The sequence below is a fragment of the Cygnus olor genome, chromosome 1 (genome assembly GCF_009769625.2).
Source record: "Cygnus olor isolate bCygOlo1 chromosome 1, bCygOlo1.pri.v2, whole genome shotgun sequence".
NCBI lineage: Eukaryota > Metazoa > Chordata > Aves > Anseriformes > Anatidae > Cygnus > Cygnus olor.
Window position 1 is genome coordinate 66,263,507 of NC_049169.1, and position 25,357 is coordinate 66,288,863.

General features: G+C 43.9%; 1 protein-coding gene across 1 annotated transcript in view; it reads left to right on the top strand.

Annotated features, from left to right (window-relative positions):
• Window positions 1–25,357, top strand: part of LOC121072794 (cat eye syndrome critical region protein 2) — a 100,970-nt gene that overhangs the window by 23,081 nt on the left and 52,532 nt on the right. Inside the window, exon 2 of the mRNA XM_040562754.1 lies at window positions 24,601–24,695. Coding sequence (XP_040418688.1) covers window positions 24,601–24,695 — 95 coding nt within the window. The remainder of the gene's footprint in view (window positions 1–24,600; window positions 24,696–25,357) is intronic.

The following is a 25,357-nucleotide window of genomic DNA, read 5'->3' on the forward strand; positions in this document are numbered from 1 at the left end:
CTACCACAAAAAGAGGCAGTGGCCCACCGAGGGTTTGATTTACTACCTCGTATTTCTGTGGGAAATCATGGCAGCTGGAGCCTAAGTGTGGTCCAGGGGCTGCCGCAGGGAAGCTAGGCTCGGGTGGCTTGTCCCAACAAGGAGCAGGCAGAGGGGACACGTCAGCGAGCCCTGCTGGATGCCAGCAGTGGCTGTGGTGTTTTGTCCCTCCCCGCTGTGGGACTGGAGCAGAGGACTTAATTTAGAGCGGTCCCGAGCTGCTGGTTAGCAAGCGCTTGATCCAGGAGGCAGCTGCTGCTACCACTTGCAAGGTGACCCGGAGCTCTGCTCCAGCCTGTCCCAGGATACCGGCCACGAGCACCAGTTGTCAGGAATAGAGAACACAGCCACGCTTATAAATAAAATGGGTTTGGGGTGTACTTCTGCCTCCAGCTGATGGAGGGGAAGGGCCTGGGTTCCTGAGAACTGAAGGCTGAGTTTTGTTCTTGTTCCGGCTATTGAGTTACTGTCACCCACCCAAGCAGAAGCTGGCCCCACGTCTCACTCTTGCAGCAAGTCGGCAGTGTGTGTTATCAAAAGGAACTAAAATGTGGAGGCTGCTTGTGAGGAGGGCATTTAGAAAAGACTCGCCTATGGTGGAAGCATTGCATTCACTTAGGCTGCTAACTCTCTGACTTGGCGGTAAAGGTAGAGGCTAAAGAACTTGAGTGCTCAAAGCCTCCCAGCACCTCCCCATATTCATCTTGTGTCTACAGAAAATTAACAAATTCTCCCTCAGGTTATAGGGAAATGATTTTGGAACAGCAGCATGTATGGCATAAGATCTGTGAGAGGTGCCCCTGCAAGAATCCAGCAATTTGTGTGTAACCTTGCAGGGTAGCCACTTGCTCATTTTGCGTTAAGTGAAGTAATGTTCAGCTGATATAAATAAGGACCTATTTATAGTGTTGAGTGAACTGGTTTCTGGTGCAAGCAATGTTGCAGATTAGGAAGATAGATGATAGGGAATTAGTCAACTCTTTTAATGCTCTACCTAGCAGAAAGGAGGAACTGCTGATGACAGTGTCTCCTCAGTCCTGCAAAGACCATCATCACTTTGGTTCGTTATAGAGATGATCATCAGCCCTGGTAGCATCCTCGGACTTCACTTTTGGAAAGAGGGTACAGTTTGCCAACCTTGCCTTTTATTAGAAAAACCCAGTGTGTAGAAAGACTGTGCTGTTTGAGTTGTTATTGGGAAAGAAGGGGTAAATAGGAAGAGGTTTCATGTAATAATGTCTCTATGTTCTTTCTCTATACTTCAGTTTATTTCTTGTGGGCCTGAAACATTGGTAATTAATGGGGGAGAACGCAACGGTGAATAACAGTACAAGCAAGGCAGAGAGCAATGTTCTTCATGATCATTTGTACCGCGTTGCAGCACCTGAGTTATAAAAGTGTAACACCAGAAACTTTTTAGAATGTAGACCTTTTCTTGCCATCCAGTAAGGAACAAATCTTGGTTCTTGCAAGTGAGTTCAACAGTCAGGAACGCAGGCAACCTATTTGTTTTTTCATTGACTGTAGGTTCCCAGTTCATATAGGGCTCTACTATCACCATGCAACATTTCACCTTTTTCACCAGCGGCGTTGTCTAATATTCAGGCAGTAACCTTCTACAGAGGGCCAGAGAGGACAGCTGAATGCAGTGATTTCTTTTCAAGCCCATGCAGTATTTTACCAGAAGTTGTAGACTTACTTAGTGGTAGGGTTTTTTTGTTTTGTTTTTTAAGGAAGTAATTTCCTACACAAAAGGGAAGTATTTTTTCATGCAAGACATGATTAAACTGGAATTCATTGCCACAGGATGTTGTGGATGCCAGAAGTCTAGATAGGTTCAAAAAGCAATTAAACAAATTCATGGAAGAGAAGTTCATCGAGGGCAATTAAACACAAAGATACAATCTCTGGCACAGGAAGTCTTAAGCCACAGCTTGCTGGAAGCTGGGGGGCGGGGGGAGCCTTATGGTATGCTTGTACCATTCTTACGCACCCTCCAAGTATTTGCTGCTAGTCACTGTCTAAGACAGGATATTGGGCTAGATGGACCTTTGGTCTGACTCAGTGGCAGTGTATCTGCTGTGCTGTAGACGAATCATGCAGTGCTACGTTTTTACTAGGGAAATGCTAACAGATTGTAGGGATTCATGTGTCCCTGTGGAGTCTTCCAGCAAGCAGAATCAGGGCAAGGTCTTCTGGTGACAGAGCTGCCCTCACAAGGAAGGGAGGCAGAGAGCAAGGGGAGCAGTGGGAAGGCAAGTAAAATAAAATGGACTGCTCAACCTCTGTCCTGCTGCCACATCACGTGCTACGCAAAGTGTGCGTGGTATGGTGTTTGTGGACGGGCTGCAGACACTTCGTGTGCTTCCAGAAAATGCGTGTCTGCGTGAGTCCCGTCTTCCAGTAACCTGCCCTCGTCTGCCAACTGCTTTCTCTGGTATGTTCGAAGCACAAGCAGTGCCTTTTATAATGGACTTAAAATGAGACTTAATGTTGATTAATAGTATGTAGATAGATAAAGTAATTCTTCAGATGGAAAATAACTTGGCTTGTAGCCTTTCCTTTAGTTCTATGCTTCGTGCAGTTTCCTTTGGTCCAGAAATGTAAGTAAAGCAGTGTTAATATGACATTGTATTTAGTGCTGTCATTTAAGGTAGATAATGCATGCTACTTTGTTACTGGAAAGCATTTGTTTTGTCTCAATGTTGCCTAATTTATATTGAACTGAAAAAGCAATAACCAAAAAAAACTCAGGTCCTCCCTCCCTACCCTGGCAAACCTGTAATTGTAACCAAGCTGCACCGTGAGAGGATATACATCAGGGTGCCACAGGGATGACAATTAGTTTTTCTTAAATTTACTAATGATTCAGAGAAGGAAACTGACAGTGTATTAATCAAATTCATGGATGTTTAAAATGCTGAAGGAGTATTACTCAGAAGTGTAAGAGCTTAGAAATTAAAAATTAGAAAAAAAGAAAAAAATTTGTTTTTAGAAATTATTTTTTTAAGTTAAAATTAAAAGAAATTCAAGTTGGAAAGTCTGTGCTACTTGGATATAAATAATCTAAACCAGAGCTAGTTGGTGGGGATGTTCAAGAAGTGAGAACAAGTGTGCCATGTCCTGTGACTTTTATCCAAAATCTCTCAGTACTTACTATTTTACTTGAAATTTCAGTTCTTGAAGATGCTTTGAAAATATGATTTAAATCTATCTCTAGTGTAGAGAATCAAAATTAACCCAGTGTTTATCATTAAAAGATAAAAAAAAAAAAAAATCTTGTGAATCTAATAGGTCATGTTTGTTGTGGGCCTGACATTTTATTTTTGAATGTTTTAGAGCAGTAAAGCGGACCAGCAGCTCAAGATAGGCTGTAACAGCATGATATGTTGCATGATGTTTTAATCTTAAATATTTGTTAATACAAAGGAAAGCTACTGGCTGCATATAAAGGAATATTATACCATAAAATTTATTTAAGACTGGCAGTAACCCCTGTCCTTTTCTGTGACTACACCTGTGTGTGATGTGCCTGTTTCTGAACATCCATACCAAAAATTTAAAAGCTCACTGGAAGTCATAGGGTATTAAAAATAATAATAATAGAAGAATGATCCTATTGTAGAGAAAGATTGTAAGGCCCTGATATATTCAGTGCTTAACTGTATGTAAAGGACACACCAAGGGAGCCAAGGAAATTGGGTGATGGAAATCATAGGCTGAGCTGAAAGTGGGGGAAAAGTGATTCTGAACACAAGGAAGTGCTCCTAAGCAGATACAGGAAGCTCAAGGCATGTGTACTAGGCAAATAGTTAGAGAAGTAACAGAGAATATCCCCAAAATGGTCCGGGGTTAGCAATGGGATCTCATATGCCTTCTGTCTCTGAGTTTTATGCATAATAAAGTGAGTTGGAAAGCAGGGGATGGTTAGTGTTAGGAACCAGCAGTGTGTTCATCTGAGCAGCCATCAGGATTATTTGACAAAGTAGAAGAGTGGGCACATTTTGGGCATGCCTTCTTTTGGCAGAAGTGGACTAAGTACTAAACAAGTGACTTGGGATTTACTGGAAGGTGTGAGAAGGGATTAGATGGCAAATGTCTAGTGATCCTCCTATGTGAGAGAGTCCTTCGTGTTTGTTGTGAAGGATGCAGGCTAGCTTTCTCCTTGCCTGAACTCATGTGATGTGGGCCACGTTAGTGACCTGCAGGGCAGAAATACAGCCCTCCCTGCTGCCCTAGGCAGCCCGTCACCCCTTTAGCACTGTGACCATGTCCACTCCAAATTTTGTCCGTGCATGATGCAGATCAGCAACAGCTGCTTGAAAGTCCTCTCGTTGATCTGAATAAATGTGCAGGTATAGGCAAGACCTAGGCAAAAAAAAGCCTTCTACTTGGCTCGGATGGAAGTGTGGGTGACAGCAGAAAGGGTTAATATCACCTACCAGTCTAGAGAAGGCTGAAGGTTTTGGACATGAAATGCTCCATTTCTCAGCATTTTTTCGGCTATTCTTTTGGTGACTTAAACCATCTTTTCCTTGAATGCTGCTCACACAATGAAGTTAAAATCACGTCTTCTGCATTTCCTTCCTCTTTCACATTGAGGTACTTTCATGTCCAGGATTTGTCTGCCTCCTCGCATTGAACCTTCTAAGCAGGTTCTGGAAGAGACCACTGGCCCAGCTTGTTCTCGTTTCCTGTCCTGAGTAATGCCTAATATTAGATACCTTGTCTTTGTGGGATTTTATCTTTCTTCCAAGTGGGAAAACTACAGAATTCTCTACTCCAATTGCTGGCATTGTTGATGTTTTGTGGTTTTTGGTCTTACTGAGGTTATTGCTTCAGTAAGTACCCTGCAGAGAAGAGTTCTGTCTGTATGGGTGCAGCAGTATTTTCTTCGATCACTTTTAAATCTATTGTCTCTTATTTAGTTGGACAACTGCTTGCTCCTGTCTTATTGGGAGAAAAAGGGGGGTGGGAATGGAGAATAAGTGCATCCAGATGGCTTTCTTTGCCTGCTTTATGTATCGTATGCTTGGATCATTTCACCTCTTACTTATCACCCTTGAACATAGCCCAGAAATTTGAAAATCATTAGGGTTCTTATTCAGTAACCTTCTTCTATGGATTGTAGGCCATCCAAATTCACTGGAGTCCAGCAGGTCTGTTTTGTAATGCATGTATTTTGTAAATAAATCCTTAGACAAGCTCCTTTCTGGGGCTCTAATTTTTGTCAGCTCTTTCTGCAATTTTGATATTATGTTTCATTACAAAGACAAAGGGATCGAACGTAATGTTTGAGACTGAAATTGTTTTCCATATTATTTTTTATTTCTTTCTAATACAAAACTATACATCTGGTTTGTGGTTTTGACAATGGCTGGACACTAAGCAGATGTTTTCCCTGTGTTGTCCACGAGAGCACTTAGATCTTTCTCTGAATGGTTGCAATTAATGTAGAACCCGTCCATGTCTACAATTAGCTCAAACTCTTCTTGCCAATTTGCATAACCTTGCACTTGTATATACTAAAATTTATTTGCTCTAACTTGGGTAGATCCTTCAGATTCTCTTTCACAATTCTCTCTGCTTTTAACTAGCGTAGAGCAGTATTGTCAACATTTCTTTTTCCCTGTTTCATATTGTGCCCCTTTCCAGATCATTTAATATATTAAATGTTGATCATAGTATCCGCCCCTGGGACTTCCCCCATTAACCCTCTTGAAAACTGGCCATTTATTCATGCTGTTCGTTTTTTCTAAATTAGCTTTAATCTATTGACAGATGTTTACCTCTCACCCCATGACTAGTTTCCTTAATAGGCTGTGGTGATTAATATTACCAAAGGCTTTTTGAAAAATTCAAATTAATTATATCTACCGGTTTTCCTCTAACTGGTCTTGATACTCCCTACAGAAAATATGGAAGTACCTATTTTTCTTATGTAAATGCCATGCTAATCTGGGCCTCCTGTATCACATTAATATAACTGTTATAACTACCCAGTTGAGCCATTTTACCAGGTGCTAAAGTAGGGTTTATGTGTCCATAATTCCCAAGCTCACTGTTGCTTTTTATTCACGAACTTGTAGCGTTGCCTTGCCCTGCAGCTTTGCCACCTTCTATTTAATTTTAACGATCGGGCTACCAGCAAAATATGTAATATGTCGCTTCGCTCTTATGTTGCTTGAAAGCCAGGCAATTGCTACCTGGGCCAGTTTGTTTCCAATTTAAATTAATTTTATGTGACTCCAGGCAGCAGAGGCAGGCTGCCCTGTGTGCTTACAGCGCCTGCTCTACAACCCCTGGCTGCAGGCGCCTGCTGTAGTAGTGGGGAGAACCAGGGCACGCGGCACCGGCGGGTTCTGCATCCCACGCTGACCTGTGGGGCTCAGCCAGCGCCACCTTCCTCTGAAGGTACTCACTCTGGATACGCTTTAAAAAGGTTCTCTGAGTATCCTTATAACCCCTTCATGTCTTCAAGCTTTTGAGAAGCATAAGCAGTTTTGTTAAAATTGTAGGGTTTTTTCCTAATTTAAACAAGCAAGCAGTAAATCTTCATTTAAATATGATTTTAATGTGTTTTTTTTACCATTTACGTTAGTCAGAGATCCATTATCTCCAGATCTTGCTAAGAACTGCAGATTTATAGCCCAATTCAGGCTTTATATAAAACTCAATTTTTTTCTTTATACATGTTTAAGCAATTTATGGCGTTAATGTACAGTTACTTGGATTCATTTTAATAGCTTAAGTTACAAAATCAGAACCATTTCTTCATAATTACAGCATAAACCATTTGTTTGTGATCTATATGGAAGTGCTGTTGGGTAAAATCGGAATGAAAAGGATGGCATTGGAGTTAGTCAGCTGACCTGCTTGCTTTTGGATCCTCTGGACCTTCAGATCTGTAGGAAGCCAATATCTCAGCTTCTCACATAAAGTATTTACTCAGAAATCGGAAGAAAGCAGTAAGTTTTCAGCTTGCAGCTCAGTGCTCTCCTGTGCATTCGGTGTGGTGCCTGGGTTGGAGTTAGCTCTGGTGCCAGCCGGCACCTGCTCCCATGCACTGTGCTGGTTTGCCACCATTGACCACGAGTTGGGTGGAGAAAGGTTGATCCATTTGTGAAGGAGCACAGCCAAGAAAACTCAAGCAGCCGATGAGTTTTAGGGTCAACGAAATGGCCGATCTGCTGTGTTGCACCAAGTTATGGGGAGCGGCTGCTGCAGAGCTGCCAACAAGCCGAAAGGGGGGACACCGGCAGGAAAGGTGGCACCAGCCTGGCAATGTTGCCATCAAGTTACATGTGAAACTTCATCCGTGGTGAGGGGAATCAGCAGAAATGAAGAAATGTATTCTGTGCTGCTCGCAGATGGGATCCATGCGTGTCAAGGCTCAGTTATCCAGTTGGGAAGATCTGGTCTGGGGTCTTCTCCTGTGTTCCCTGCCAGCCTGGGAGTCTTTTTGTGCCTCTTGGCAAATACTTCTTTTGTCTGTTTTTAAATATAATCTAGATGATTGGTAAAGTTGGGGAAAACCTCAGTTCTTACTGTTTAGTAGTCACTTCAAGTTTCATTTTAGATAATAATGGTTTTAAAGATATTACTGTATCTTCTGTGTTTGAGTGTAGTGCTTCAGCAGATTAAAAGACTATTGTTGATTTTTATAAACTTACACCAGTGTTGCTATCCCAAGTCAGAGTCTATTTATATTTCCTTTAATGATATGGTTAATATTCAAATGACTTAAAGCTTATATTCTAGATTGTACGGGGTGAGGAGGAATAACCAGAAAGCTTTGAAAATGTTAGGCAGAGCATTGTTTCTTTATTGCTAAGTACTCAAGGGCATCTTGAGTGTAGACTTGGATGTTACAGTATTTGTCACGTTATGCCCAATCATCCTATTCATCTCCCACTCTTGTGCTGTCACACTGACTCCTTCCCATTGTTTGCAGTGTTGTTTTTCAGAGGCATTGCAAACTTTTCAGCTCCATAGACAGGCTTTCAGTGTCTTATAATTTAACTGGATTCAATATCCCATCCCCTCATACCTCAGGAGGTGTAATTTCCCTGAGTTGACACCTTGAGATGCCCTTATTTCCCCTGTCCTTCCACCCCTTGTGGTTGCATCCCATGCTGCACATGGTCTCCGTAGCTGGTGAGACAAGGTCCTGGGAATGCGAGTGCTCAGCATTTGCTATCCCAGCTATGCTCCTTCAGACACTGCAGTGCATCTCAGATGTTTAAAGAATTCAGCCTCGCAGCTTTCCTCTGCATTAAGAAAATATTTTCTTAGTTTTATGGAACAACAAAGGGGAATGTCCAATATCATGAAGGAAGTCTGTGGTGCAGCTGGGAAATGAACTCTGATCTCTCTGTGCCTGTCCAGTACCTTAATTACATGATCATCTCCACTGCCTCATCTGAAATTCGTCTCTTGAAGTTGAACGAGCGTGTCAAACTGCATTTTTCATCTTTCTCTCGTCTCTGCTTATAGCTTGAGGCACTGGAGAAGAGTGGAGTTTTTACATGTTGGGAGTCTTCTTCAATACCGTTCTTTTATCCCCTCTTTTTTCCCCTCTACCTGCTTACATCCCAAGTCATGTGAAATCAAATCTCTATTCCCTTCTACATCTGAAAGGAATTTTTCTATGTTCATATATATACTTGCCATGAAAAGTTTCATCCCTATTAAAACTGTATTCCTACAGTTTTAATGCCATAAGATTTTTTAGGACCTTCACATTATTTCCTCCCCTGTGACATTCAACTCCAGACAGCCAGTGTTTTCTGCATTTGCCATTTAAATCGCATTTTTTCCTGCTCGAACTTTGCTATGCCCAGTCTGATTCTGCATGGAATACAAACCCTTTTCTGCCTTGTGCACAAGAATGGATGTGCAGGGTTAGATCAAAGGTCCGTCTAGCCCAGCATCCTGTCTCCTGTTGTACAGCGGATACCCAGAGAAGAGTGTCAGAGTAGGGCAGTTGAGCAATGAGACTTCCCTAGACTGCTCTCAGCCTCTGGCTCATATTTGCAGCTCAGCAACTGCCTTTTGTATTTAACAGTCCTTGATGGATTTTTTTTTTATTCTGATAATTTTCCTGTTTCTTCTGTGAAAGCAAATACACTTCTAGCATCCATAATATTCCATGGCAAAGAAACAGATAGATGGTTTATTGCTCATCCAAAGTGTGTCTCTTTTACCTGATAATTTCATCTGATGTCTGTCCACTCATTTTTCAGAAGGGACTACAAGCATTCATTCTCAATGCCATTTCTGGTTTTATAATCTTTATTGTGTAATTGTTTTTCCTGCAGAAGCTTTCATGCCTTTGATCACTGTTGCTGCCCTGCTCTAACTTTTCCAGTTCTTTTTTTTTCCAAATGCGGTGACAAGAACTGCGTGTGGTGTTCAAGGTGTAGGATACACTCTGTTTATACGGAGGTACAATGCTATTTTACAAGTCTTTCCTAGGCTTGCCTATTATTATTAATTCATTTTTGACAGCTTCCACTCTATTGCCCCTTTCAGAGTTATGCACACTGTTGCCCAAGCTGCATCTCTGCTGAGCATTTCTCATGCACTTTTGCCTATGATCTGGACTCAGAGTTACTCTTGCTTCACCAGAATTTCCTTTTTCCTCTTGCTTCTCCCTTTTTACGCTTCTACTGTTATCTGAAAGAGCTTCCTTCCTCCATTGCTTCTACCCACCTTGATCTCTAAATTCCTGCCAGATTCATACTACTACAAAGCCATTCAAAAGCATCTGCTGTCTTTTTTTCCCCTTATCTAGTGTACCAGCACTGTCAGGCAACTTTCTATTATGCTGGAAATAAAAAATGCCTCCAAGATTTGTGCCAAGCTCACAGAATGAAAATCCACATATGTATATCCAATCCACTCTTCTTTCTCCTTTTCCTCTTCACCATCTGTCTTCTAATCTGGTTTCTGTGTGCATTAAGGTATAATTTTACACTAGTGCAGATAATTCCATGTTTAGCTCCAGTTTGCACTGTTTAAGTGTCTTATATTAACAGAACTTAATCTGATCGCAGTGTGAGTAGCATCCCAAGGAAAGCAATACTGCAGGTTTTAAAGAAACAGTCCAGGGAAGTCTGGGGCCTCCTGTGTTCCTGTCTGGGAGTTTTTGGATAGAAATCACTCAGATGGTCTGTGTAACTTATGCATAATAAGCCTGTTCCTTGTCTGTGTTGGACCCACTGCGCCACTGATGTGCAGATGTACAGCGTGTTTGCCTTCCAGACGCGCGCGCTTGATTGTACGTAGGCTCTGCGAGTGGCGAACACACACAGTGCTGGAGAGGTACCAAGTGCATCATGTTTGCTGCCTACGTTGTACGTTTTGTCAGCTCAGAAGTGTTTGTCCAGGGTTGTCTTGGAGGAGTGGTGCTGGCTGGGTCTGTTGTAAAGGAATCTGCTATCGGGTGCCTTTCTGCACTAGTCCTGTATTGCCACGTCTTTTAAACACAAGCAAGGAATTGCAGGGGAGCTCTGCTCACAGCAGTATAACCTGTAGTTGCTATATCCCCGTTACAATGGCAAAACTACTCTGATTCCTTCCCTCTGTCCTCTAAAAGTGTAGCATCCCTTACAGTTTCAACAAAAAGGGTTTTCTATGGGCTCTGAGTGCTTGCAAAATTGGGTTTTGTGTTTAGGTGCTCCCTTGTGGACTTTGGACTTTGGTTGGAGCTGGCAGTGTGCATTCTGCAGGTGCAGTGAGGCAGGATCAGTGTTGTCCTCCCCTGTCCTCCATGACCAGCAAGCTCAGCTGTGGCGCAGTTTGGCAGGTCAGCAGTATTTCAAGCGCCCTGGTTGAGGGCGATGACTGCCTGTAAGGCTGCATCGTTACATTTACATTTAGAGATGTGATTCGTAGAAAAGTCCAAATCAGATGTCTTCCCCTAATGTATAGCTTCATTCCATGTACCGTAGTCCATTGGAATAAACGTTAGCTGAGCTAAATGAAGCTGAATTAGAAGTAGATTAATGCTGCGATGGTCAGAAGTCTGGTCTGAGAGCTGTTAGACACAGTTTTACAGCTCTGCGTTGGGCTTTCTGTGTGATCTTGGGCAAGTCACGTATCTGTGAGAAGCCCATGTGGTGGTTGTGAGCTTACATACTGTAAAGATGCATGAAGTCCTCTTGTACATGTGTTACCAGGCTTATATGGAGGTTGAAGACCAAGTTAACAAGTTCAGCCTTTTGTCAGCTTTTCTGTGTCCCAAATAATCTTTATTGGTGGGGGCAAATAAATAAACAAATAAAATCCTATTTAACCATATCTCACTAAAACGCTTGCGAATGTTGTACCTGAGTATCTGATGTTACAGTTAAATTATTATCTGTTGAATCTAATGTTTATGATTGTATTGGTAGTGTGATCTGCCTCTAATACATGTGGTGCAGAGCCATTCTGATGTTAAGAAAGGGACAGAAACAATTGGTAACCCTTGCTGCCAGGCAAGGGAAGTATGAGAGGGGCGGGGGTGGACAAAAGCTTAATCTTTCTCTCTTTCTAAGAGTCTGAGCTAATCAGTGTTAACTAATGCTGAAACACCAAAATCATAAATCTATTCCAATACTATATGACTCCCAACAAACAGACTGCAAACTGTTTGTGCCTTAGCTATTCTTTTCCAGGCTGTTCTGCGCGTAGCATTTATTTCGCATATAATACCCTTTCGAGGTCTTTGTGGGTTTAACAAAACTCCCATAACACTCTTACATCTGAGTCATTGGGGCACCATTTCCTTGGATAGCTCCCTTTTAAGGTAGCTTTAAGATACGAAATCACAGAAAGGAAGTCCGAAGGTAGGTGATGCAGTTGACATGCTCATCCTTCTCCCCCCGACCCCTCCCCAGGAGCTGGGACTCCTGCTTTCTGCTATTGTGAGAATTAATCCTTCAGTGTCCCTCACTGCTTTACCTTCCACATAGCCAATAAGCACACAGGGGCTGGAAGGTTGGGTGTGTGTTTGAAAGAAAGAATAGCACCGCATCTGCTTTAGCTCTTCTTCAAGTGCTGCTAGGAGAAAAAAAAAGTTTGCTTTTTGATTGTAAAACAGCTATGATACCTCAGTTTACACAAAAATTAGTCTGGCTTTTGGGGGATTTTTATTTCTTAGGTCTATGGGCTCGGGGAAGCAAATTCTTTGCATCCGGGGTAGGAATCAGTACAGAAACAGTTCTGGATGCTGTTCCTTGACTGCTGGCTGTGGATATGCTCCTGTGTTGATTAAGGCTGCCCACAGTAAATGCATAAGAGGGATTTTTATTCCCAAAACTTATTTCAGAGGAACAGGAAGTGACATTTTGTTGCTGTGGTTTGATAACTTTCTTCTGTACGAATCATCCTGCAACGAGCAAATTCTGTGGTCTGTGGAGTACAAAGTGATTTTTTTCCTTTGCTTTTTCCATCGGGTGGAAGTGGCATGGAGGTTGTCGAGTTAAAATGGCTTCCTGAGACTTTTGTATCTTTCTGAAGGGAGAAGAGGTAAGAGCAGTCATTGGAGCTTGTGTTGCTAAAGGTTTACTGGTGAGGCTGATTTACAAGAGATGCAAAGTCCATCAGCGGTGGGATTGGATTTACCCATCACCTCACTGGGCTTCAGTCCTCTGGGGCTGACCAAGTCACAGTCACCTGTGCCCATGGGCAAGTAGATATTTTGAATGCTAGCAGCATACAAATGCATTGATCAAAATGTTGATGTATGCAGAATACAGGTGTAGTCAGTCTTGAAAGATGTGAGTCTTTCAGATGTTGTGGTGTGTAGCACAAGTAAGGCTCTGTGCATGCCCTCCTTTAAGGAGTTTTTAAGGAGCTTTCTTTTAAGGAAATCGTAGGATTTCTTTATACCAAAGTGTTTGCTGGGCACTCTGTCATATTTCAGTCAATCCTAGCTCATGCAGCATACAGTCTAATTTTAAACAAGCAAGGTAGTGTGACAAAGTTACAGTATTTATGTGGACCAGCTTTATGAATGGCTTAGACTCCCATCTTTTATTTAAGAGTTTAAATGACACAAATGTATCAAAACCACAATACAAAGAGTATGTGGCTATGGAAGTTTGGGGGAGGAATGTTATGTGCCTTCTGCAAGGATACTCTAAACCAGTATTGATTTTCATAGTGTACATGTCTGGGATGAATTTATTCTCCAAAACTTAGTGATTGGTATTCCATGTGCTGAATGCTCTGCTTCATCTTGCATTTCTTGGTATTTTTCTGTACGTTTCCTTTGAAACTCCTGATTTTTAAAAAATTGAATTTTTTTTCCTTCTTAAGCTGTTTGTAATGTGCTTGCAGTGAAATCTTGTCCCGCAGAGGAAGGCTGTTCTCTGAGAGTTGCTTGGCCGGCATGGCTTTCTCTAAACTATGATTTTTTGTTCCCCAGTTTTGCTCCCTTTGAGCATCTCCTTTGGATGGAAGTGCTGAACAGGATGAGATTGCTGAAAGATCTTAATTTTTTAATGTTGAAATTTTGGATTCTTGAGTGTATGAACTGCCTGGTGCAGCTGTCCTCGCTGTTATCTGCGGGACTTGCTGTTTGGAGAGTTTGGAGCAAGCCTGTATAAAAGAGAGCCTGCCATCCTCTCTTGCTTAGGGAGATCTGTGAATAGCTAAGGTGGTTCTAATTGTCTTACAAATATTAAGCCTCATGGGAGACTTAGGTATTTGTCCCTATTTTGTGTGTATTGAAATACAGCAGAGAATAGTCAAGTGGGTTGCCTGAAGTCACCCAGCCTGACAAAGATGGGAATAGGTTTCCTGGCTCCCAGTACTGTACTTTAAACCACAAGATTAGTCTTTTTTGAAAAGGATAATCTGTATGTTCAAAGAAGGCTTTATAAAGCTCCCATTAACCCTGGTGCCGTACCTAGTGAAGAATCTAATTTATGTTCTGGCAAATGAAAGCAGTTTCGAAGACCTTAGTGCTGCAGGTCACTGTCAGACCTTCAAGGTCTGTTGCCACTAGTTTAATTTTTCTCCTGCTTGGATTTGCCTCTGTCTATCGTTTCTAAGAAAGGAGGAAAAAGCTGTACTCGTGGGGAAAGATTTCCAGAGATGTCCAGTTGCAGATAACCGAGAACAAGGTCCACGTGTGTTTTTTTGCTCTGCCTAGTTAATATACAGAATGGCTGATGATTCCATTCCTTCCTTGAAAGAAAGAGACGGAAAGAAAGAGATACCTACCAGCAAAGCTCTTTTTATTGTATTTTATCACTCAGTCGAGATCTGAAGATCTGAATTCCAGTAGCCAGTGACTGGAAATGTCCTTTCAAACCAAAACGTTGAACTTCAGGGTTTACCCCCGAGTACTAGAGCTACCTTATCTGAACACACTGCAGAGAGGAAAAAAATTCCAGTATCATTCTGTTATCTCCATCGAACACAGCGTATTTGAGAAGTAGCAGTAAGTTAATCTCAACATTGCTTTTACTCAAAGATTGCAAGTGTTTTACAGGGTTGGGTAAAGATTATCCAGCCTTTTGGTTGAGGGGGAGGAGAGAGACAGACAGACAAGTTTAGCTCTCATCACTGAATGCATGAAGTGAGAATAAAGGCCAGGGCTTTCCTGATCCCATCCTCTACTAATAACACTTTTACAAGATGGTTATGTAATTATCTGTTACCGTTGTTTTTCCCTGCTTCAGGCAGATCAGCTATTTTATCCAACTGAAGCGTTTTGCGCGGATCTTTGGATAATCCAGGGTCATCACTGAATTTCAGGAACAAAACTGGCTATTAGGTGTAAGAGAGATAACAGACCGTTGTTTCATTTTTAAAAATGTGATGGAACAAGTCTGCATTTTTCTTCTTACTCTGAATGTGAAGAAAGAATTTGGGAGAGGAGAAACGTACTCTGAAATACAGTCTGTAGGATAAGTGTTACAGCGATAGACATAGTTTCTTGTGCATCTGGGCAATGGTTTACTGTCCTCTCCAATTATGACACTATTTGGCACTGTTTATAATATGTTTTAATAGTGTAGTTAGTGTTAACGTTTATATACATAATTATTACTAACATTAGCAACAATTTGCCATTTCTGGCTAGTAACAATTACTACATAAATAGCCAAGTGTTTGTAACAGTCCGCAAATTTATTGGCTGTAAATGCAGCATCAAGTTGAGCTAGAGAGGAATTCCTGTATGGTGTGTATGTTGAAGACGATATTCATCCTGTGCGCTGGAAAGGCAGAGCTACAAACACTCCATCACCTCTTTATAGCGCAGCAGTGCCAGATGTGGAGTAAAACATGGAGCGTCCGTCCCCTGAAGGCACGATGGGCTCTGTTTCGTTGCCCTCGGCAAACACGAACCTGAGCTGGGCTCCTTCCAGACCTGGTAGTTCATTGCCACCTCTGGCCAAGGGGCGATGGTCAGGGTGGTTGCGCTTCTCCCATCTGTACTAGCGTCGAGTTATTCGGAGTATGTCGCAAGAAACAGCTGTTGAGACTTTCCACTTAAAACCCCTGCATGCTCCCAGCTTTTGGCTTTGTTTTTCCAAGCAGGCCCTTCTCCCTCCTGCCTCTCCCCCGGCTGCGCGAGTGGGATGTGAATTCCTGTGGGTCCGGGGCTCTCGTCTCATCTGCTCTAGGCAGCCGCCCTGGTCACTAGGCAACGCTGCTGGGTCCCCCTGGGTTTTTCACCAGCATCCTCTGGAAGATGAGGGCTCAGTGGAGCAGGGCAGGTCTGTGTGCTGAGCAGGAGTGCCCGGGGAGCGTGGGATTCCTGTCCGAGCTGTGCGGCCGGCTGGGAGCGAATGCTGGATGGGGGCTAGGTAGCGGCTGCTGGGGAGGGATGCTTTGAGCTTTGAAAGCTCTGGGGGTGCTTTTCCTCATGTCTGATGGAATACAGTTTTTGGACAGGACTGAATTTTATGAGGACTGAAAGAGGTAACTTCTTGTATTTATGTTGATACTGGGTTCTGCGGCGCCATGCGTTACAAAGATGGCAAAGACGGTGCTGTGTGAGGAGCTGTGACTCACACTGCGATATTTAACAGACTTGGAACACCATTTCCTGTGACAAGCCTATCCCCTGGAGTATATAGCTCTCATTCAGACAGTAGCATCTGTGTTCCTTACAATAATAATAATAATAATAATAATAATAAAAATGTATAAAAGCCATTCATTTTTATTGAAGTGTCTGCACTGTGCAAGCTTGGAAGAAACTCCTGGATTCTGACAGACAAGCAAGGTGCTGCTTTTGGCTATCCAGAGTAGTGTCGGCTGTTATCTAAGAGTACAAACGCGGACTGTTTGTTCCATTTCCACAAACTGATAAGCCAAGGAATAGATGTGTATTTTTAAAGCTTATTCTTAGACTTGAGACTAGGCCTGTTGCAAACAGGCAGTTTATACATCTGGGTGGCTGGCTGACCACATCATCAGGATGGATATCAGTTGGCAGCTATTTTCTTTTTTTGCTGTTTTTTCTTTGCTTAATGAATAACAAAATGCTGGAACTTGGATTTCAGCATACCACCACTGCGAGATTCATCTCTCAACCACGTGCACTGGTAGAAATCCACAAAGTATCTGTGTGTCACTACAGGCTCTCTCCAGCTTTTCTTTTGTTTGACCCGGAGCGAGGAGGAAGAATTTTTCGTGCTGATAGCACTTTAAGGCCGATCTCCCCGCTGAGCCACAAGCCAGGGTTTGTTTGCGATGGGTACTCTGTGGACTGCACTCAGCGCAGCAGCTGAAGGGGAGTCAGAAGAATGGCTGGCTGGGGAGATCAGATTAAAGAGAAAAGCAAGGCTTTACAGCCTTTTTTTTTTTTTATCTTAATGCATTTCACCGTTTCATCCCGCTTTTTCAGGCAAGGGTGAGCAGGAACCTTTTCCCCATTCAAAAGCCAGGCTGTTGTTTTCACTAGAGGGGTGAAAGGGTTGGGAGGGAATCACCTGAATTCTTAGAGGATGATCTGTGCTTTTTGCTTGTTTCAGCACACAAGAAAACAGTTTTGTTTTTTTTTTCCATGATGTGCTTATCTAGCAGCAGCTAATAGCGTCCTGGCAGGTGGGGGGAGCCATGTGAGTACCGGAGCATCACTCTTCACTGTTGCAGGAAAACTTTGATGGCGCAAGTGCAAAACAGCTGCATAGCTTGAATGCCATGCATTAGCAGCGCGTGCTGGCAGAGAGCAAATTGCCCGGGAGTTTTGGATGGTTGTGCACTAGAAAAGTGGAGGTTGGCCCTAAATGCCTCAGTCTAGAGATATTGAGAGTGGCAAAAATTCCCTTTAAAAAGTTATTTTCCCAGTCAGTCTTGACATCTTTGCAGAAACTTTCACCAAGCAATCCATTCCAGATTTTGGCGTTCGTCCTTTCTCTTCCCTGTGCTCATGCTGAGCAGATGAGCGCAATGGCCAGACCTAAAATGAAGAGCATCTACAGTCTGATCTCATCCTCCCTTGTTGCCTTTGGCTGGAGAAGAGGAGGAGCTTTGAAATCGGATTATTACTTCGAGCCTCTTGGCTTTGGAGCTACAGACTGTTCACCACGTTGCCAATGGGCTTAAAAGCTTAGCAGAACTCCCACTAGGTGCCCAGGAAGCCTCTTACCCTAGGAGACGGTGACATCGCAGGATCAGCTGTTCTTTATTTATCGTGCAGCAGAATTGTCCGGGGAGGTGCCATAGCCAGCCTGGCGATGTTGTTTCCAGAAACAATGTCAAGAGCAGGTAGCTGTGCTGGCATTGTTCCTGCCTACCTGATTTCACTCAGCCAAGGCGCGATGTCAGTTACTAAAATTTTTAGTCTTCAGCCACTGGTAGTACTTAGTAAATGGGGACACTAAAATCCAGTGTTTATGGAGAGAGGGGGTCGGGGTGTCTAAAACATCCCATCTGGGGGGAATTCTAAGCCTAAAATGGTGAAGTCTACAAGTAAGTTAGCAATCTGAATGCATGTTATTCCATACTTGTGCAGCTACCAGGAGAGAGTCTTTAGGCAGTAACAAATGGTACCTTTCTTACAGAGAGGCAAACAGGATGCAATTTGAGTGGACTTGGTTTCCTCTCATGCTGTTGTGTTTGGAGGTTATTTTCAGCTAGAGGAGCTGAACTTGTGGCTTGGGCCGTAGTGGTCAGCTACGATGTGGGAGCGTTTTGTGTTGCGTGGGGTTTTTTTGGTGGTTGTTCGTGTTGTGTTTTGTTTGAGGGCATGACCCCAGTACTGTTCCCATAAAGGCTCAGATCTCTGATGAGAAATTTAAGCATGCTGGTGTTGAGCTTGCTTTTCTTAATTGCCCTTCATGGGCCTCTTGGAAGTCTTCTGTAGGGTCTGCAAACCACAGGCTGGTGACCATTTGTTCTACTGAGGCTGAAATTTGTCTCTCCACAATGCTAAAGCCAGTTTGGTGCCCTGTGTGATGCTTGCCCCTCAGCCAGCATAACTGGCTTATGGTAAATGATGTAGATTATCTGCTCTGAAGGAAGAGGGGATTATTTTGAAAAGGAGAAATGATCCTGTGGAGGAAAATAGCACAATCTCCAAATGCGTTGGCTGCTAATACAACTGATCAAAAAGAAAGATGGCAGTGGCATCAAGTGTCAGACCTTATGGGTTCTCTCCTAGCTTTGTTGCTGAATGAAATGTGTCCCTGGTGAGGATGCTGGGCTTTGTGTTAGTTTCTCCATCTGTAAAATTGCTCTGTATGTGGGTGTGTGCCCCCCTTTCCTTCACAGGTGCTGTAAAGCTTTATTAAATGTTTTTGAAATGCTTTGATGCTCTAGGATGAAAGCTACTCTGGAGGCATAAAGTACTAATGTGTAACTATTAAGCAGAAACTACTCAGTTGTTACTTCAGACCTTCAGATATACCCTGTCCATCTGAAAAGGTACTTTGTAGGTTGAAGAAACTGAATGAGCAGCAGTTTTACATCATATAAGTGCTGACAGTGCATAAAACTCATAACGAATGTAGTTCTTGTCCCAAATCAGTTACCCTGCAGGCAAGGTGAGCTAGGAGGAGAGGAAAGTGTTGTTATTAACAGTAGGCTGCTGGGTTGTGAGGGAGACAGGACTGATCGTTCTGAAATCTCTTTTCAGTACAGTTTAGCCACCCAGTGTGAGCTGTTCGTATTTGTTTGTATTGCACAGTAGTGAAAAATCCCAGTTGCAGAGCAAGCTGTAGTGTGCTGTGCAAACAGGGGAGAGTCCCAGTCCCCAAGGGGGATCAGAGGCAAGCAGGTTGACACAGAGTACAAGATGACACCACCATTCTGGGGCTGTGGGATAGATGATAGCTCAGTGGTCTCGGGTCACCAGCACTCTAGTGCTCATCCCAGATTTTTAAGCATCCTGATAGAAAGGCTAAAGGACAAAACCAGAGTATGTCTGAAAACCAAACCTAGACAGCTGTAGCCTAACCAAATATGCTCATCAGAATTGGAAAGGGGTTGTATTTTGAAACCTACTTGGGCTGAAGTGAAGGGAATTCAGTGTTTGTGCAGCCCTGCCCTTAGCCAAAGGGAGCTGTTAGGGGAAAGGAAGATTATGGCTACCTACTGCCCTGCCAGCAACCTGGGATTTGGTCTTTGCAAGGAGCCATAATGTGGAGGCAATACGAGAAATTCTCCATGGCTTTCTGTTTATAACCATCTCCCTAGTATAAAGCTGTCATCTCACACCTCTGCTTGGCCCTGGCGTAACATTATGCTCCTATTTACAAGGGCCTTGAAATAGCCTTCAAAGCCTGCTTACAGAAAGGTGAGGGAGGAACGTAGAGAGGTCTCTCAAGACACTGGCAGACATTAAGGACTGACCTAAGAAAGAGGAAAATGAAAGACCTTTGCTGTGCCTGCCTTCCCCTCCCTAAATGATAGTCCCTTTCTGGCAGGGCAGCTCTTCTCAATCAGGTGTGTGCTTTTCACCATGATGTCTCAGATAAGAGGCTGCTTGCAGTGCCAAGTATCATTGAATCCCCTCACCTTGCACCCCTGAAGCTACCATAGAAGACCAGCTTGGCTTGTGGTCCCCTGGGGACAAGTAGATGATGATGTTTCCTTGAGGAGAGCTGCCAACCCTCTCCCCAAGATACAAATACAGACTGGAGGAGCCAGAGGCACTTTTTGCTCAGGAAGCCATATAGTCCCAGAGCATCGCACATAAAGGGAGCCATGCAGGTTTCTGCAGTGTCTTTGTGCCCAGGACTGGTGAGGCTGGGAGTGTAATCTCTCAAATACTTGAATAATGGATGATGCCTCCAACCAGCTGCTGAAATTAAGATAATGTGGCTGGGAGACTCCATCAGGACCAGAAACCATAGCTGCTTTACTGCAGCCATCTAAACCCACCGCTGTGTGCACTTCTGGGGCAGAGTGCAACACCCTCTCTGTTTGTCACCTCAGGCTGGCAGCCTCAACAGGGTCCATATTTTGAGCACTATTTCCATACAACGGCAGCAATCACAGCCAAGAAGTGCATGGTACTGGGCTGCAGAAAGGGATCTGGCTGCAGGGGGGGTGGGGTTTAGGCAGGCTGAGTACATTGTAGGGGCCAAGCACCATGGATAGACCAACAGGCTTGCTATGGGGCTGACGCAGCAAGCAGCCTGTGGTGTAGCTGAAGCCTGTCACCTCAGCCTTGGGACTGCATCCTGGTTGCTGTTGCATTGACCTCTTGCTGCCATTTCAGGCGGATCAGTTGGGTGCCCTTCGCACCAAAAGGAGGGCATCATGCTCTTCTCTTTGGGATGCCTTGAGAAGGGACAGTCGGTCCCTCCCAGAACCCCTGCATCCTGCATCTTGAGCTGCTGCTTCTTCAGGGACAGTAGGGACACGTGGCGCTTGTTGGAAGTGCTTCAGACCTGCAGCTGACTTCTCATCTCCTTGCACCATCTAGGTTACTGTACCCTTCTTCTTTTCACACTTCCTGAAAGCCATGAATTTGCCAGACTCTTGCCTGGGTACCTGCCCTCGTTAATTATCTGTGAGGGGAAGAGGATGTCCTGGCTTCATTTAGCAGCAATGCAGAAATTTCAGCACATGAGTTGGGGCTGTCTCAGCATGGCCACACGGGTGGCTTTCGGCGATCTGCTAAACCCCTCAGCAAAAGCTTGTTGAGTCACTTGGGAGCATTGCCGTGGAAAGCTGATAATGGCAGCTGTATAGAAATAGAGCTGAGGGGATTGGGCTTTTAAACTGGTGGCTAACTTGGACGAGGCTTAGCCATGCTTAAACTGTTTATGTCCATCAGATCCAGCCATGGATGATTCAGCTCCAGCACAGAGCTGAAACCCGTGGCCCTGCACCTCCATGCCCAGCTGTGCCACGACACGTGCCGGACCTCCCTGCGATTTTGGAGGCGGTTTTCTGAAAGCGGGGCCGGGAGCTCGGTGAGGCCATCCCTCCCCAGCGTGCCGGGAGCTGGAGCCCACCCTGCCGGCTCCTTTCCCAGGGAGCAGAGGGACGGGTTCGTGGCCTCTTGCCCGGCCCGGCTCACCCTGCTGTGGGCCAGCGCTCCTCCCGGGCGAGGTGGTCACCCTTGCTCCTGCAGCCGCCTTTTCCCAACAGCCATTGCATGACTCAGAGGGGATTTAGTCGGGGCTGGGGGAGGGAAAGACGTTAAACAGGCTTTTCCCTAATGAGGTGTGACGCCAGCTGGAGAGGGGGAGAATCCTGCTTTTCTCCTGTCTGTTGCTCTCTCCAGCTAAGGGAGGAGGAGGAGATGTGTCCCCCCCTTCCTCCGCTGATTTGCTGCCTCTTCTGTTTCCTTTCTGTTCTGTCCCCAAAGCGTTTTGGCAAGGTTCAGATTTCTGCGCTCACAGCTCAGTGCTCAAAGAGAAAGGGGAAAAACAAAAGGGTTGCAGGCGCCGGGGGGAGGGATGGTGGCAGGGAGGAAGCCCAGGCGCTCGCCCGGGCCTGGCCAGAGCGCAGGGACTCGCGCCCAGGGGCAGGCCTTGCCCTCAGGACCTGGAGCTTGGTCGCCTCTTTCTCCTGGGAGTACTTTGCCCACCTCTGCTCCATGCCACTCTGCTGGCTGCTGTTGGAGGGAGGACTGGAAAAACAAGGTTTATCCCTCCTCCTCCACAATCTGGGCTGTGAACCCAAGCAAGAGGATCCCAACTCTTTGTTCATGGTCCTGAGATGTTGAGGTCTGCATTGTGTCATGCTCTACGGCATTCCTGCAGCACCCTGGGCATGTGGGAAAAGTTCAGCATTTAGACCTTTTTGGAGTAGAAAGCCAGAGAAATGTGTGTGGATAGAAAATGGTGGCACTGGCACTGATTTGAATGGAACCAATGGACCCATCGCTGGGAAATGAAGGCACCTCTCTGCTCCTGTCCTATCACAAGTAGCAACCCAAGAGAAGTAGACCGAAGCTTCACAGGACGGTGTGTCAGCACCATTTTCTAAGACAATTAACCACCCCAGCCAAATAATGACCCAGAGGTGGCCAAGGGGAGGCGAGGCAGCTGAGGCCACTCCACCCTGTGTGTCCATCCTTGCCCAGCGCCTGAGGCATGTCCCCTATCTCCCCGAGCGACCTGCAGGCTCCCAAAATGTAAAGGTCACCCCCGGGCCTGGAAAACAATCATTGGTGATACAGGGCTATCTGAGGGGATTGTGGCTGCTGTTTAATGAGTGCTAGTCAAACAGCAGGCTGAAAGGGCTCACGGGAAGCAATTTAAATATCCCTTCGTACAAAAGGCTGTCACATCCTGGCAAAGGCAGGCTGGTGACTGACGGCTTTAGTGCACAAATGTACTGCGGGTGAGGGAAAGGGGGAGGGATATCCTGAACTGGAGGCTTACTGTTTTCCCCTTTATTCTGTTTCCTTGTGTGTCGTTTTGCACAAGTTCATTGCGATAACTTATTTGAACATAACCGGAGATGCTTTAGCACATCATATACCTTTCTTCCCCCTCTGTCGGGTATGTTTTGTTAGAGTGCAGATGACCACCAAAGTCCTTTACAAACAAAAGAAGTCAATGGCTCCAAAATACTATCTGCTTACCAAGTGAATTCACTTGGTAATTATTATTTACATAGCATGATTGCTGTTTGTATAGCAATAACATCACTCTACCTAAGTGATGGCAAGCAGTAACTGTAGTTTTTGCGTTAACTTCTTATTAGGCGGAATAGTCATCTCAAGGCCAGAACTGAGATTTTTGGGACTTTTCCTACCTTTTTCCTACCTCTGTGGCAGATATGCTGTGTCAGGCTTGGGCTGCCCCTTGTCCTTTCTCTGCCTTAAGTTTTCCCTTATAATAGATATGTTTAATACATTCTTCACAGGGCAGGTGCCAGGCTTCTGGTTATGAATTGCTCTGGGTACTATGCGAGAGGTAAATAAGAGTGTTGTTGATAATGAAAATATGCCATTAATATGTTTCCAATAAAAAAAACTACAAGCAGCATTTAATCTGCAATCTATTATCAATAATTTTATTACCGCAGTTACTGCGGTCTAATAAAAAAGCACTTTCCCTTCTTTATTGGGTAAGTGCCAAAACGTTTATCCTTTATTCTCTGGCCATTAACCTTTATTCTGTAGCCATTAGCTTAGCCGTTTGTGTAACAGTCTGTGGAGTAACATTCAAGTAGGAATTTGTATTCAATCCATTATTTACTCTGAAACCCAAAAAGAATAGCTTCTTATGGCTATGTTATTTATCCATATTAAATCTTATTATGAAGGTAACTGCTGATGATCACACTTACAGGCAGTAGATTTTCTTACTGTGAGTGCTTCTTCTTGAATATGAATAAAACTGTAGCTAATCTATGAGCATTATGAAAAATGAAAAGCTTGAAATTGCTAACTGAAAAACACAAACTTTGCACAACTTTGAACAACTACATTTCAGAAATTTATCCTTTTTATCGATGAGTTTCTGTATCACACCTTTATACAAACTCTGTTGTGCTGAAATAAGCTGTAATACTCTCCATTGCTCTGTGAAGGGTTGAGGCTTTGGGGCCAGGTCATGAGGTCTGACATCCCTCCACCCTTTCTTTCTCCCTTATTGAAAAAAAAAAAAAATGAAGAGAAATAAGTTAAAAGCAGGCAATTTTGATTATTTCTTTGAGGCACTTGCTTGCTAGCTTTCACCCATTTCTGCGTACCCATCTAAATTTGTGCTTCTCTGTGTGAGTGGCTTTTTGGGGTGCGCTTTCTGAGCAAATCTTTTAAATGAACTCACTAGTTGTAGTAAGTGGAAAACAAAGGAGAATTAAACTGTTGGTTCCTGCCTGTCAGCTGAACACAGCAGAAATCATGGGATTCTTATTAGGGTATAGTATCTTAACCTCACTGAACCATATTTTTCTGTTTACGGACAAAAGCTGGAGAGTGTTATTCAGTAAAAGCTTTTCAAGGTCTCCCCATAAACTCTTGTGGTGAGGAGGTAATAGCAGTATTTTTAATGATGGGGAAGGTTGGCTTACCCAGCATACGCCCTGCTGCTGTGCGTGTATTTTAGGCCGTTTGGCTCTTTCTGGTCCTAATAAACTAAGAGCATGTTCTAAGGAATTAGTTTGATGGGTGGCATTTTTTCTCTCGTTTCTGCTCATTAGGAACTGGAAGCTGCTCTTCACAGGGATGATGTGGAGTTTATCAGCGACCTGATCGCCTGCCTTCTTCAAGGTTGCTATCAGCGCAGGGACATCACGTGAGTAACCTCGCTCTGTGGCTTAAGCGCTTTGCAAGGGGAGCTAATTAGCACAGTCGTGGGGATGTTTCACAGCTTTGGAGTGATGACATAGCAGTGATCGGCAGTCACCAGCAATCAGGCCAGATTCTTTACTAAGTGGAAGGGAATTCCAGCTCTTCCTAGGCTGAGTTGCAGTTTTTCAATTTTACAGACGCGTTGTTAAGCAAACTTCTTTGAGAGAAAAAAACTTTTCGTATCTCATGCAAATCTATTTGATGCTCTGATGTAGCACTAAAGCATACGAAGAACATTCACAACTGCTCTTATGCTCTGAACTCTATTTGGTCAATTTAGTGATGCCACAGTAAGAATTTAAATTATCATGTGTCTTCAACAATTTATATATGTTGTGTAGAATAACACTTGCTGCTGTGCAGCCACCTCGCTTGCGTGGAAGTTCTCTCTGCTTTACAGAGAGACAACTGTAGTTTTTTTCTTGGAAATAAGCATTGAAAACAGTTCAGTTGCAGGATGTTGGTAAGTGCTTTGACATGTTCTCTTGATGTTTCAACATTCAGAGACACTTTGTTAGTGTCCACCTAAGTAGTTTCCCAAAACGAGACATTTGTAAAACATCATTCTTTAGAGGGTCACTGCTCACACAGTGCAACGTGCTTCCA